Below are 13,311 nucleotides of genomic sequence, written 5' to 3' on the forward strand. Positions count from 1 at the left end.
TCTGGGTCACAAAATAAACTTTTAACATATTTTCAGGCGAGAAAGTAGTTGTGTAAACATCAAATATCTGCTCGGTTTATCAAGATATCCCATATTTGCAAAAGTGCTTCGACGTTTTCAGAGGCGTCTGCTACCCACCAGCTCGACAGCTAGCCGGGAGCTCGAGGGTTACTGATGCGGCCGAGAACGGCACAACTCCCGGCACATCATTTTCAGATCACCGCGGAGTTTCGCTGCTCGGGTTAAACGTAATATATAAGTCACTTAGACAACCTAAAAATGTTATTGTTGGGCTTTTTTCAGTGTTTTGTTTGTTCGTGAGTAAATCGGTTTGGCTGAGATTAAAGTTATTAGATTAGATAAAATAAAACTTTATTAATCCCCCGGGTGGGTTCCTCCTTGGTTTTCACACAGCTGACTAAACGTCAAACAGAAAACTTATTAAACAGAAGTATGAGACAGTCGAGAATTTACACCAGTGTCTGGTTATATTTTAGATAGCAAGAAGCAGACGGCCGAGTTTATTAAACTCCACCGAGACAGCGGTGACGCTAATCAGAACTAGCCTTCTGATTAGCTAATCAGAAGGCTAGACCGTCCAATTTCACGCCTTTAAACTTTAAAGGCGTGTTTGTGTGTGTGTTTATACAATTGCTATTATGTTTGCACTTTATGTGTAATGTTACTGACTGCAGAGATCAGTAAGATGTGTGTATTTTTTATTTATTAGTTTTATTTATTTAATATTATTTTTTAATTGAATGACTGTCTAGTAGTTCACAGATGTCGAAAAACTGAGTGTGGTAAAGCCACTGATTTTTTTTATGTATATTTCTGCAATCTGCACATTGTACTGACTTTCATTTTAATGTTTACACCAGGGTTCCTTGTCAGCACTTTATGCTCAGATGTTTGTAAGCTAAAAATAAACTATTGTGTATGTTCAAATATACTGTTGTGATTGAAGAAGTTAAATAAAAATGTCAATCATCAATTCATGCATCACCTCATGTCATCATAACAGAGGTCTGTCTTCCAGGAAAGAACAGTTTAAAATTAATGTAATATAGTATTGGCCATACTATATGATGTATTGCTTGTCTTTGTTTAATAATACAGAAGACAAATACCTTAAAAAATAATCGCATATCGCATCGCAATCGCAATATTGGGGCAAAAAAATCGCAATTAGATTATTTTCCATAATCGTTCAGCCCTAATATGTAAACATTAAAGCTGCACGTGAAACAAACCGTTCACCAGCTGTTGGCCTGCCAACACGCAGAATACAAAAAAAAAAAACCACTCAACTCTGAACAAGTAGTTCTACTTATTGTCAACAGACCCAGTGTCTCCTGCAGTATTTCAATTTTTTAGTACAAATCATCAATACTTCATTGTTAAATCTATCTTCAACTACAAGAGAAAAATCAATAAACACAAGTTTGCAGAAAGCGGATTTATTGTATGTAAGTTTTCAGGCAGAGCTCACATAACAGCCTAACGATTTGTCTTGATTGCCATTACTGTACTGTCATATATACTGTCATTTTGAATGACAAAACAAACAGAGATTCTTTTTAACTAATCCCAAGCACATGCACTTGGCTATTCTTCTGTCCTTCAGTAGTTCTCCTTTTCTCTCATCAGAATGCATGCTGCAGCTTCCAACCTGCCTAAGGAGTCAACAGTGTGCCAACATTACTCCATCTTTTTATTATTTACAGTCATGGATGGGTTTTGTTACTGCTATAGGGGGTTAGATTCAAGGAAAATAGATTCTCCAAAGCTCTGTGTTTTTGTCCTCTGTCTCCTCAGTCCTGAAGACAAGGCCCCACTGAGCTGATGATCAGATGGATTTACGGTGCAATCTCTGAAAGCCATTTGCTCCTGCTAGCAGAGAATCAAAGGCAAGATTTCCGGATGGCATTGGAACAGAGATTACTCAGTTTGTGCTATCTGATTGCAAACTTCCACAAGCTGTTTCCTTTTACTTCTTTCAACTTTTCCTTTGCATCTTCTGACTTGTGAAATTTAAGTTCAATGACCACATACTCACTAGGTTTCATTCTGTCAGAGACCATGCAGTATGTACACTTAAGGAAAAACTACATTGGATCAAATGTTTTAAGTTTTATTTATGAATTCAATATAATCAGTAGATCCTTTAAGTGGTGTAAGTTGTGATGTGAAGGGGGTATGGATCAAACTTGATCCAGCACATCCCCCAATTCCCTGTCAGTAGGTTGCAGTTTGGAAATTCTTTGTTCACAGCTGATGGCAAGCAATTCACAAGCCTTGTCATTTCAGATATGATCTGACACAGTCATCACTGAGTCAGTCACAAGTTTGGTCGTGCTCAAAGTTGATCAATTTTTATTTTATTTTTTATCTGTTTTTACCCCTTCCCATTTCTCCAGCACCGTACACAATGGCTACATAAAGCTCCTCTGTACTAATCAACCAACCATTATCACACCTTGTTACAAGATAGCAGTATTTTCTTCTTCTGTGAGTGGTCATAATGTTTTTATTAATCACTTTATAGGAAGTTCACAGTCTATCCACCCAAAAAGTAAAGTACGGGGTGGACCATTTATATGGATACACCGTAATAAAATGGGAATGGTTGGCGATATTAAAGTCCTGTTTGTGGCACATTAGTATATGTGAGGGGGCAAACTCCTCAAGATGGGTGGTGACCATGGTGGCCATTTAGAAGTTGGCCATCTTGGATACAACTTTTGTCTTTTCAATAGGAAGAGGGCCATGTGACACATCAAACGTATTGGTAATTTCACAAGGAAAACAATGGTGTGCTTGGTTTCAACGTAACTTTATTCTTTCATGAGTTATTTACAAGTTTCTCTTTGTTCACAGCCATCGACATGTCGAAGAGGTTAACATGTGAGGAGCGGATCGAAATTGTGTTGATATCTGGTGAACGCAGTAACCGGGTCATTGCAGCAGATTTCAATGCAAGACACCCTACGAGACCACCCATCTCCCATGCCACAGTTAGCAAACTGCTTGCTAAGTTTCGTGAAACTGGTTCAGTGTTGGATTTGCCAAAATGTGGACGCAAGAAAACTGTCACCAATGAAGAAACATCAGTGGCTGTCCTAGCTTCATTCAGCAAGAGCCCACAGCGTAGCACTCGCCGCATGTCACTGGAGAGTGGCATTAGTCAAACATCCCTTGGGCGGATATTAGCTACTCACAAATGGCACCCTTACAAACTCCAGCTACTGCAGCATCTCAACGAGGATAACCCAGATTGGCGCACAGAATTTGCAGAATGGACAAAACAAAAACTGGAACAGGATCCTCGGTTCACGCAGAAGATTTTGTTCAGTGATGAGGCAAATGTTTATGTGAATGGTGAAGTTAACAAACAAAACCACCGCTATTGGTCTGACACTAACCCACATTGGATGGATCCCTCCAAGACTGTTGGAACAACAAAAGTGATGGTTTGGTGTGGTATATGGGGTACAACGATAGTTGGAAACCTCAATGCCACTGGATATTTGAAATTGCTACATGATGATGTGTTTCCCTCTTTATGCACTGAAGTTGGCATGTTCCCTGAGTTTTTCCAGCAAGATGGTGCACCACCACATTATGGGTGCCAGGTCCGAGCATTCCTAGATGAACAGTTTCCTGGAAAGTGGATTGGTCGTCGTGGGCCAGTTGAATGGCCCCCAAGGTCTCCCGATCTGACCCCCTTAGACTTTTTTGGGAGAAGAGGGTTGCATTGACAATCCAACACAATGGGCAGCACATTGAACACATTTTATAAGTGGTCAGAAACGTGTAAATAACTCATGAAAGAATAAAGTTACGTTGAAACCAAGCACACCATTGTTTTTCTTGTGAAATTACCAATAAGTTTGATGTGTCACATGGCCCTCTTCCTATTGAAAAAACAAAAGATGTATCCATGATGGCCGACTTCTAAATGGCCACCATGGTCACCACCCATCTAGTTAAGTAAATAGTTTTTAAAGGTAAAATGTGGAGGGAAAATCAAAAGTAGTTAAAAATGGTCAATTATACCCTGGACCCCAGAGGGTTAAACTTTTTTTTTTAAAGTAACGCAATAGTTACTTTTCAAGTAATTAATTACTTTTAGAATATTGTAACTCAGTTATTAACTCAGTTACTTTTTGAATTAGTACCTGTAACTATAATTAATTACTTTTTCAAAGTAACTTGCCCAACACTGTCCATGACAAACTTGTACTTTGCATTTACATGAAAACCGAGAAGGAAACAGTTCATTAAATACTCCATTTGCATTTTGATAAATGCTACCTAGCCTAATATTAAATAAAATACAGTGTAAGGTCTGTTATTTTCAACATCCAGATGAATATTAAAATCACCCATTAGATTTATTTTAATGCTGAACTGAGTATTAAATCAGATAAAAATCCTAAAGGTGTTGATTCATTGACACTATTGTATTCACTCTACTCTAACCATTTAACCATCTAACTATTTAATTGTTTTGCTCCTTTGATACAGTTATATTTTTCTGTCTTTATGATTTTCATAATTAAAATGTTTCTTGCTGGTTGGCTGCAATGTCATGGAACAATGGATGTGGATGAAGTGCAAGGTGGTGCTGGAAGCCGTGGAGAAGCCAAGGCAAATCAAGATAAAGATGCAGGTTTTCTTCAAGCACCTGATCCAGTGCTCTCTGATGGAGACTTAAAAATAAATAAATGGTAAATGGCCTGTATTTATATAGCGCTTTACTAGTCTCTAAGGACCCCAAAGCGCTTTACATATCCAGTCATCCACCCATTCACACACTGGTGATGGCAAGCTACATTGTAGCCACAGCCACCCTGGGGCGCACTGACAGAGGCGAGGCTGCCGGACACTGGCGCCACCAGGCCCTCAGACCACCACCAGTAGGCAATAGGTGAAGTGTCTTGCCCAAGGACACAACGACCAAGACTGTCCAAGCCGGGGCTCGAACCGGCAACCTTCCGATTACAAGGCGAACTCCCAACTCTTGAGCCACGATCGCCCCACTTGATGCTTCTCCTTAATAGAGGAAAGTCCTGTTCATATCAGATGCTAAATTTGTTGGCTGGCTGGATGTCCTGAGACCGTAGAATGGAATTAGGATATTTTCTTCTTAGTTTGTTTGCTTTCAAATCGTGGTCCAGGGCTCCATTCACTAGGGAGTGGAGCTCATCTGAGCCTATGGTTTGGCACTCAGTATGCTCCATGGATCTGAAGCCCAGGATTGGGCTGGTCCTGGCTGTGCCACAGCAGAATTAAGGCTACAAAAAGAAGTTTTGTAGACTATACATCCCAAATTTTCTACTTAAGAGTTTTCTGCATTCAACCCCTGGGTGGCAAGACCACACACACGGAAAGCAAAACTCCTCTACAGGTCACACCACTTTAAAACATATTTTCACACTCAAAGATCAGGTATCACATCTATGCCTGTCTCTTAAATATTCAAAACTCAAAGTAGCATGCCTTAGCTGAGTAGATATCAGATTTAGATTATGAAATACCAACTTGGGGATTTAAGAAGTCTTTAAAGAGGGGTTTCCTTATTCACATGTATTACCCATTATTTAGGAGAAAAGAGGTTTGGTTGTGAAAACCCTAAAAATAGTTTGGAAGGAATTTAACAGAAAAAAGGGCCTAGTATGCCAAACCAACAAGTCTCAGAGGCACCTCCCCAAATCATCTTGAGGCAATGCATCAATCAGAACCTCCACATCAGTGGCAAATGCACTCAGCGGCCATAAAACTCCCAGATCAAGCAGTGAGCTCAGCCAAAACCAGAAAGGCTCTCCTCAGTAAACCCAAGCCCTTATCTTTGTCTCATAAAAAATAAAGAGTGTCTGAGAATATTATGATCCACTGTAACTGCTGTCCAGCCAGTTCCTCTCTGTCTTTGCTGATCACACCTCATCTTTAACATCTGGAGCAGTTTACCAAATTGTCAAGAAGAAAATTCTATTTATAATTTTCCAACATTAAGTCAATGTTAAAAATATTACTTAAAAATATACAAACAAAAACAAAAAGTGCACATTAAATGATACCTCCTACTGAACTTGTGGTTTATCAAAAGTAAAATGAACTAAATGCTCTCCATCAGACAAAACCCATTCCAATCCACCATATAAGAGCTGAAGTCCTTAGATTGACAACACTACCTAATGACAAGCACAGAGAAAATGCCCTGGAACAGTAATCCACTATTAGTTCCTTCCACTCTATTTCTTTTAAACAAACATGACATAAGACACTAATCTGTCCCTATCCACACTGTATATAGAGGGATAGATACTATGATCACTGTATTCCACTTTGCACCTCTTGACATTTTTACATTAGTTTTAATCTGGAATGGGCTACCATCAATCAGTTCACTCATATAAACTAACTCATTAGGCCACACTAAGTGGATCTTTGTTCAAGGACAAAGAAAGTAAAACTGACTTTCAAAAATACCCCTTTATACCCAAAACAATATCTTGTCACATCTTTTGAGCTTTTTGGTATAAACCACGGTTTAGTGTAATTTCACTTGAAAAAGTCCGCTCTAATAATTCAACTCATACCAAGTACAACCATTTCAACTTTTGCACTTAAACTGAAATTTAAAAAAAAAACTGAGATAAGTAGAACTCGCTAAAATTAATGTAAACTAAACAAAGATGGTAATAATCTAAAAATAAAGACACGTACTAAAGAAAGGAAGTGGATTTCTATGCAAACTTCAAGATGTGATTGCAGTGAACAATAACATTTATATATAGAACTAAATGCATTGTGTTTGTAAACGACCTCTAGTTTGTAAAATGAATGTCAAAAACAAGTTGACAACATTTTTTCTATTACCATACTTTCTGCTCTACAAGTCCTCATTACAGCTTATTTTAAGCAATTACACTGTCAGCAGGAGCTGTAATCTCCAACTGCTGCTAAACGCCAAAATTTCCACATTTGCTGGAAACTATAATTGTGAGCTGCTCTTAGTGCTTTGCAGATGGGTCCTATTGAGCAATCTGAACATCCCTAATATTACCCAGTTCCTCTCAAGGGGAAACACGAACATTAAAAAGGTCCAAATAATTCCGGTCAAATTACACCGGCCTTAATGAACTTCAAAAGATGTGCGGATGTTTTTACAGGCCGGGACTCAGGCTTTAACAGTAATTATGAAAACAAACCATATTAATGATATCATTTATCATTTCCACACTTTGGCCGCATGAGGCCCACCATAATGTTTCTGTCTCTACTGGACTACAGTTAAAATATTATAATTTCCATACACAGATCTACTTTATTCATTTCTTTTCAAAAATCCTGTGGACCATCACCCAAATTACATAAGAGTTTCAGTGAGAATGGTTATGGCCTATGTCAAAGTCCCTGCAAGCCTGCTACAACCTAGCCAAGGTCTAAGATGTGAATTAACATGAGATCTAGAGTATTTGCTAAAGGATTAAACACGTATTTCTGTGAGACCAGTGTTGCTGTCAGTCTACTGATGTTTAAGTTGTAATAAAGATAAAACAAAGGAAAGTACAATAATAACAACAACAACAACAACAACTACTACTACTATTATTATTTTTAAGCAATATAAATGTAAAACATGAAAAGGAAGCTGGCTTCATTTTCTTGGCTTAAGAACACAGTAGTCAGCCTCCTGCCTCCCGCCAGTATAGGAGAAAACTGCAGTGGCTCATTTAAATTCCACATACTAGAAGGATTTCTGCTGTAAGTCTGGCTTTACTCCAAATTATGTCTCTTGGGTGTACATACCACTGAATAATTTGTCCAAATGTCATTTGCAATTCCCCAAAAATCTTTTCTTCACTGGAAGCTTTTAGAAAACATCTGTAACAAATACTTGTTTTGAGACCATAAGCATTACACCAGTACCGGTACTGGTACATGACCTTAAGCTGTGTACGAAGCATAAAGACAAAGTTTAAATTTCCACTGAACTAGAAACCTGATCGCATGAGCAGTAGCCACCTGCATACTATGATATTTACCATTAGTTCTAGGCAGCTCAAGCTCATGTGTTACAAATCTTTTTGCCGCAGTCTATATAATTAGCTGTAATTGACTTCCCTTGAAATGTGTTTCTTCTGGGACATCTGGCCTTGAAACTTCAACCTTCCCATAAAGGGCCGCACTGAGCTACACTTTCGATTTTTAAAGCTGCATGGGTGGCAAATTTAGAGCCAGACTTTGCTGTAAAAATAAATTTCAAAAATACCTCTCATAAAACATTCTTTAAAAAATTTAAATATTTGTAACTAAACCAAACAAAGCAATAGAAAAATATTCCCCTTAAGATAATTCTCCTTAGATTTATATCCACAATGATGTAGGACAGAGCTTCAAGTCACACTTCCTTTCTTACAGATTTTATATTATATTGACTACAAGGACAAAACCAAGCAGTTACAAAGGCTATTATTGTGCAATCAATCTGACAGAGATGCAAAAGACTATCAGCTTTTTCTGAATGTGATTCCAAGTCTTCTAAGTGTCACGAGAAATTGTTTGAAAACAAAAACAGGACATGCTAAAAATGGAGGCAGCCAAGTAGTAAATAGCACTGGTCAAGTTAAAGAAAGTTGCCTCTTAATTTTGAGTTCCTTGAATTCTTCAGGTCAGTGGTCAATGAACCATCTCTCTCTTTTTTAAGAAAAATCATACTGAGTGAGATAGCTGTGCTTGTGTCAGGGAAAAATCATGAAACAAAATTCCTCGAAGCAATTACTAGTCGATACTTTATGATGGAATTAGGGATGCACTGATCTGGACTGTACTGGCCAATATTTGCCTTGCTTACTGCCATTGAAATACCAGCAGACAGGCTGATATTCAGCAATGGCAGTTACTGATTCCTATGTGTTGTATCCCATCAAAACTTTATTAAATTGTATGACTGAATGTGTAATAGTGTGATAAACAGCAGAAATGTATTCGCTTATTTAAAACGATAACTTCTTTGCTTTCCTGGCATCGACTATCCCAAAGCCTCACACATCGGTGCATCCCTAATTGTGGTAGTTTGGATGAAAATACACCTGCAGTCCCAAGATTGTGAAGTGTGTTGTTTCAACTAAAACCAATAAAAGTTTTATATATGTATAAAAATTTATTGACGTACAAAAAAAACTTACATTACTTATTGACTCACTTTATGAAGCAATATAAACAGCGATGACTAAATCACTTTTGTGTTACATGTTTATGTGTTTCCACAAAGATGCTAACAATCCAGCAGAAATCCAGCTCACCTCTACTTTATTTAACCAGTGAACAAAATTAAGATCTGGCTGCTTAGTCTGGTTGCACATACATTGAGCTTGAGACCCACTCTGGGCTTTGGGATCTTTAGTAATACTTATCATACTTTCAGTAAAGGAATATGCTGAGTTGTCCTGCTATGAATAAGCTGTTTCCTAACAATCTCAAGCACGACCAAACAATGGGTTATTTCTCCAAATTCATGGATTATTTCATCATTTTCTTGGTTTATATTGCAATGGCACACAATGGCACCACTCCCAAGCTGGCAACACAGTAAAGAGTGTTGCCAATTTATTCCCCAAAAGCATTTTACATCATTGTTTTGAATAGCAAACATATTTTGCGTCAGTGAGGCATCAGTTTGTTTGCTTCTGGTTTCTTGGTTTGCTTTTTTTTTTCCAATGCATTTTTCATTAGAGTAAATAAACATGAGTAAGAAAAGGAAAAACGCAACTGCTGCTTAGCTGTGTCAAATTAACATTCGATTTTACACAAAGTCAGAATTAAAGAAGATGGCTTTAATTGTACAGCAGAGTAAAGCCTGCTGCACTAAAAATGTCAGCATGTTTTTAAACAAAGGCCATTACGAAATTTCTTGGAAACACATGGAGAAAGGGAATGGGAAAGCTTAACTTTGGCATGAGGAGGACTCTCACATAAATAACAGGAAGATCTGGCTAGCCCTGTTTTGGCTGTGTATAGAATCAAGAATAACATCTTTCTCATACCAAAAAAAGAAAATGAAAAGAAAAAAACTAACCTGGGCACCATCCCTTAGCTTCAGGATGCACTCCATGGTGTTGATGGTGATAACTACAGGCTCTGAGCCCAGCTTGGTCCAAGGTACATGGATACGTAGCTCATGGATATGACCACTCATGAATGTAAAAGGCAGTTTCAACTCCTGTGGATATAAAAGGAGTTACAAGAAAGAAAGGAAAAAAACAACAGCCAGCTAGAAATAAACAACACTAGAATAATATGGATAAAGGTGCCAATACGAGGTAGAGGCTTCGAGAACATTTTGAATCTTCATCCATCCATTTTTCAAACAGCACTTTGAAGCTAATATTTGTAGACGAGTAGATAGTAAAAACAATAGCTACAGATTACATACTGGTCACGCTTCTAACAATATAAGTCAGATATTTTCAGAGGCAGGCAAATCACTGTTCTGCATCTTGAACTACTCTGTGTGAGAATGAGTCCCATGAAACCAGACTGCCTACACACAGGCTTCACATGCTTTCTGTGCAAGTCTGAGCCAAAAAATTAATAGCCAAACATTTTTCTGAGGGAAAAGCTGTCATGGATTTACAGTATGTCTGCTTTATAACCCCCACAATGTTTCACCAAATATTATATTAAGATGATCTCAGATTGCACATTTGAGAGGAGGTACTGTCCAAATGAAATGGAATAAAATAAATGCAAAGGTAGGACAATTTCCAAAGTTTTGACACAGCATTACAGACAAATCTCAATCCTAACACAATTCCCACTGTCGGATAGCTTGAAGCTGCTTCCAATAAGAACTTTCATCACAATCTCTTTGGGTTACGCAGTGTTTTGGTCTGCTCTTCAGCAGCAGTCAGAACCCACTCAAAAGAAAAGAAAATCCTTTTAACTGGTGGCAGATTGATCTAATCCAGACATGACATGAGTAAAAGAGAACACTGTCAAAATAACACTGCAGAGCAAAATATCAAAGTAAATCTGGTAAAATTCTTCTGAAATGACAGCAAGAAGATGCTGTTAGTGCCTGACTAAACAGCACTGTAGCGTTTTCTTTCACTCTAGTCAAGGCAATACAATGGAGAATAGCTGCAGACATAATATGGCAACTTTTTTGTAGGGTGTATGTGCCTGCATAACCAAGGTTTATAAACGAAACTCTACAATTTGTTTATAGTAAGTAAAATACAAAACTACATTCTGAATATATATGTAGGAAGTGGGCATTTATATTTTAAATATTCCCATCATTTTAACCTCACGTCAGTTTTATAAAGAAAGGTTCAAAGCAAAAGCTAGATTTAACTTTTAGTACCTGCTCCAGTACATCCAACTTCAAGTCCAGCTTGCTCAGCACCACATCACCGCCCCACAGAGAGAGCTGCAGGTCAGATGGCTTCAGATTCTTGATGTACTTGTTTACATAGCTCATCAGGAGCGGTGTGACATAAGACTCCAACATCTTGTCCTTGTTCTGTGTACACAATGAACAAAACAAAAAAACATGGTAATATCATTTGACTGTGTTAACATTGCCATTATATATCTCGGTCACTAAACTAATGGTGCTCGTTCTAAACTAATTACAAAGAATATGTATTTCTTAAGAGTGTTATTTTGATGTCATAGCCTAAAAGCACAGCTCTAATTAATAATTGTCATTGCTAAAGCAGAAGTAGTGTGCATGTTAGCTAAGTGGAATATGTCATAAAAATATATATAATAATATCATATTTATTATATGTATAAAGCCATAATTTAAGATATTGGCTATGCTTGAACATTTCTTTTTATGACAGGTCCAAACACAACATTATAACCTCTTATCCAACTTGCAAACTGTGGAAGTACTGGCCGTTTCACACAAACCTCAAGCTGTTTTTTGTTACAGTTCAACAAACTGATGTCAGAATGAACTGGCACTCCTAATGGCATAAATACCATATTGGCATCCAATAACTAATCCAACTGTGCGTAATTTATAGAAAGGTTGTACAGGTTTTGGTTAATAAACTTAATTAGATGTAAAGACAGTTCTAATTACGCTGACTTCTCATCAACGCAAATTTTAACCTTAAATGAAATTCACCGGAATGTCTAGCTTCCTTGCTAAAGTGCCTTCATTCCACATAACGGGGAAGCCCAGGAGCAATTATGTACTGCATTTGCAAATTAATTCCAATGTAACTAAAAATAACTTCAACAGCGACGCTATGTCGTATCTTATAGTAATACATTTAACTTACTGTGGAGCACTTAGCCAGGGAGGCTAGCTCTTTCCTCCTGTCATTTAAGTGATACACAACAGCAGCGAAGCAAAGAAGCTAGGCTAAGTGATTAGAAGAAGTCGCTATAACTTCGTTTCAGCTGGCTAAACTGGCTAGCCACAAGTCAAATAGAGAAAAGACTCTATTTACCTGACTCACACTTGTATCCTGTTGGTTTTTGTTTAATTCTACGTTTAATAAAAGATGTTCATCCCGTTATCTAACGTTAGCCATAACGCCGAACTGCAAGAGTCGAAACGTCATCGGTAAACACCAACGCGGCTTCCGTATGCTTGGTGTTGCGTTTTTCAGTGGGAAATTTGCCTTTCGAAGGTAGATTTACATACACAACGTATAAACATAAGTAACTCAAGAGAAATTTCATTTGTGATTTGATCAGTTAACAGGCATTATCTTCTTCGGTTACAGCAACTCCGGATGTTTCCATACCGTCAGGTTTTGATATAACAAATACCTTTGTTCCTATTAAAACGAACGAGTGTCTACAAATCCGGACTCTCTAACAAGTACAGGAAGGGATCTCTTCGCATAATAATCGTCATCGCTTAAGCACGCCCCTACCCTTTTTATGGCAGCGGAAGCTCACCTTTGCCGAAAGAGCGATCGCGTGAACCTCACAGTGCTCAGCATAGTGAATGTGTATTCTTGATTATAATTTTCTATTATTTTTATTTTTTTGTTATAATGTAACAAAATGTTCTTATTTACCATCTTAGTCCATAAGAGTTTCAATTTCAACCTTCTGGGACCTGTCATTGCAGAAGTCAATGAAAGTGAATAGTGGAGACGATAAGAAAATTAGGTTTGCATTTCACACAGGGAAACTGTGCGGATTTTAAGCATCTCATCATTTATCTCAACTCTAAATATATCTCAACTGCCAGAGTAACACAGGCCTATATCTGGAGGTTAGGTGAAATTTACCAACGCAGACACACTGTGACATGATAAATATCTTACA

The 13,311-nt window shown here is 37.8% G+C and overlaps 1 protein-coding gene across 1 annotated transcript in view; it reads right to left on the reverse strand.

Moving 5' to 3' along the window:
- vps13b (vacuolar protein sorting 13 homolog B) overlaps window positions 1-12,589 on the reverse strand; it is a 299,690-nt gene extending 287,101 nt beyond the window's left edge. Inside the window, exons 1-3 of the mRNA XM_085366137.1 lie at window positions 12,480-12,589; window positions 11,378-11,536; window positions 10,088-10,231 (exon numbers count right to left, since the gene is read on the reverse strand). Coding sequence (XP_085222263.1) covers window positions 10,088-10,231; window positions 11,378-11,524 — 291 coding nt within the window. The 5' untranslated portion in view covers window positions 11,525-11,536; window positions 12,480-12,589. The remainder of the gene's footprint in view (window positions 1-10,087; window positions 10,232-11,377; window positions 11,537-12,479) is intronic.
- Window positions 12,590-13,311: the final 722 nt, after the last annotated feature.

The sequence above is a fragment of the Diplotaxodon limnothrissa genome, linkage group LG11, assembly GCF_057381915.1.
Source record: "Diplotaxodon limnothrissa isolate DT_005_m linkage group LG11, D_limnothrissa_male_GT1.1, whole genome shotgun sequence".
Lineage (NCBI taxonomy): Eukaryota > Metazoa > Chordata > Actinopteri > Cichliformes > Cichlidae > Diplotaxodon > Diplotaxodon limnothrissa.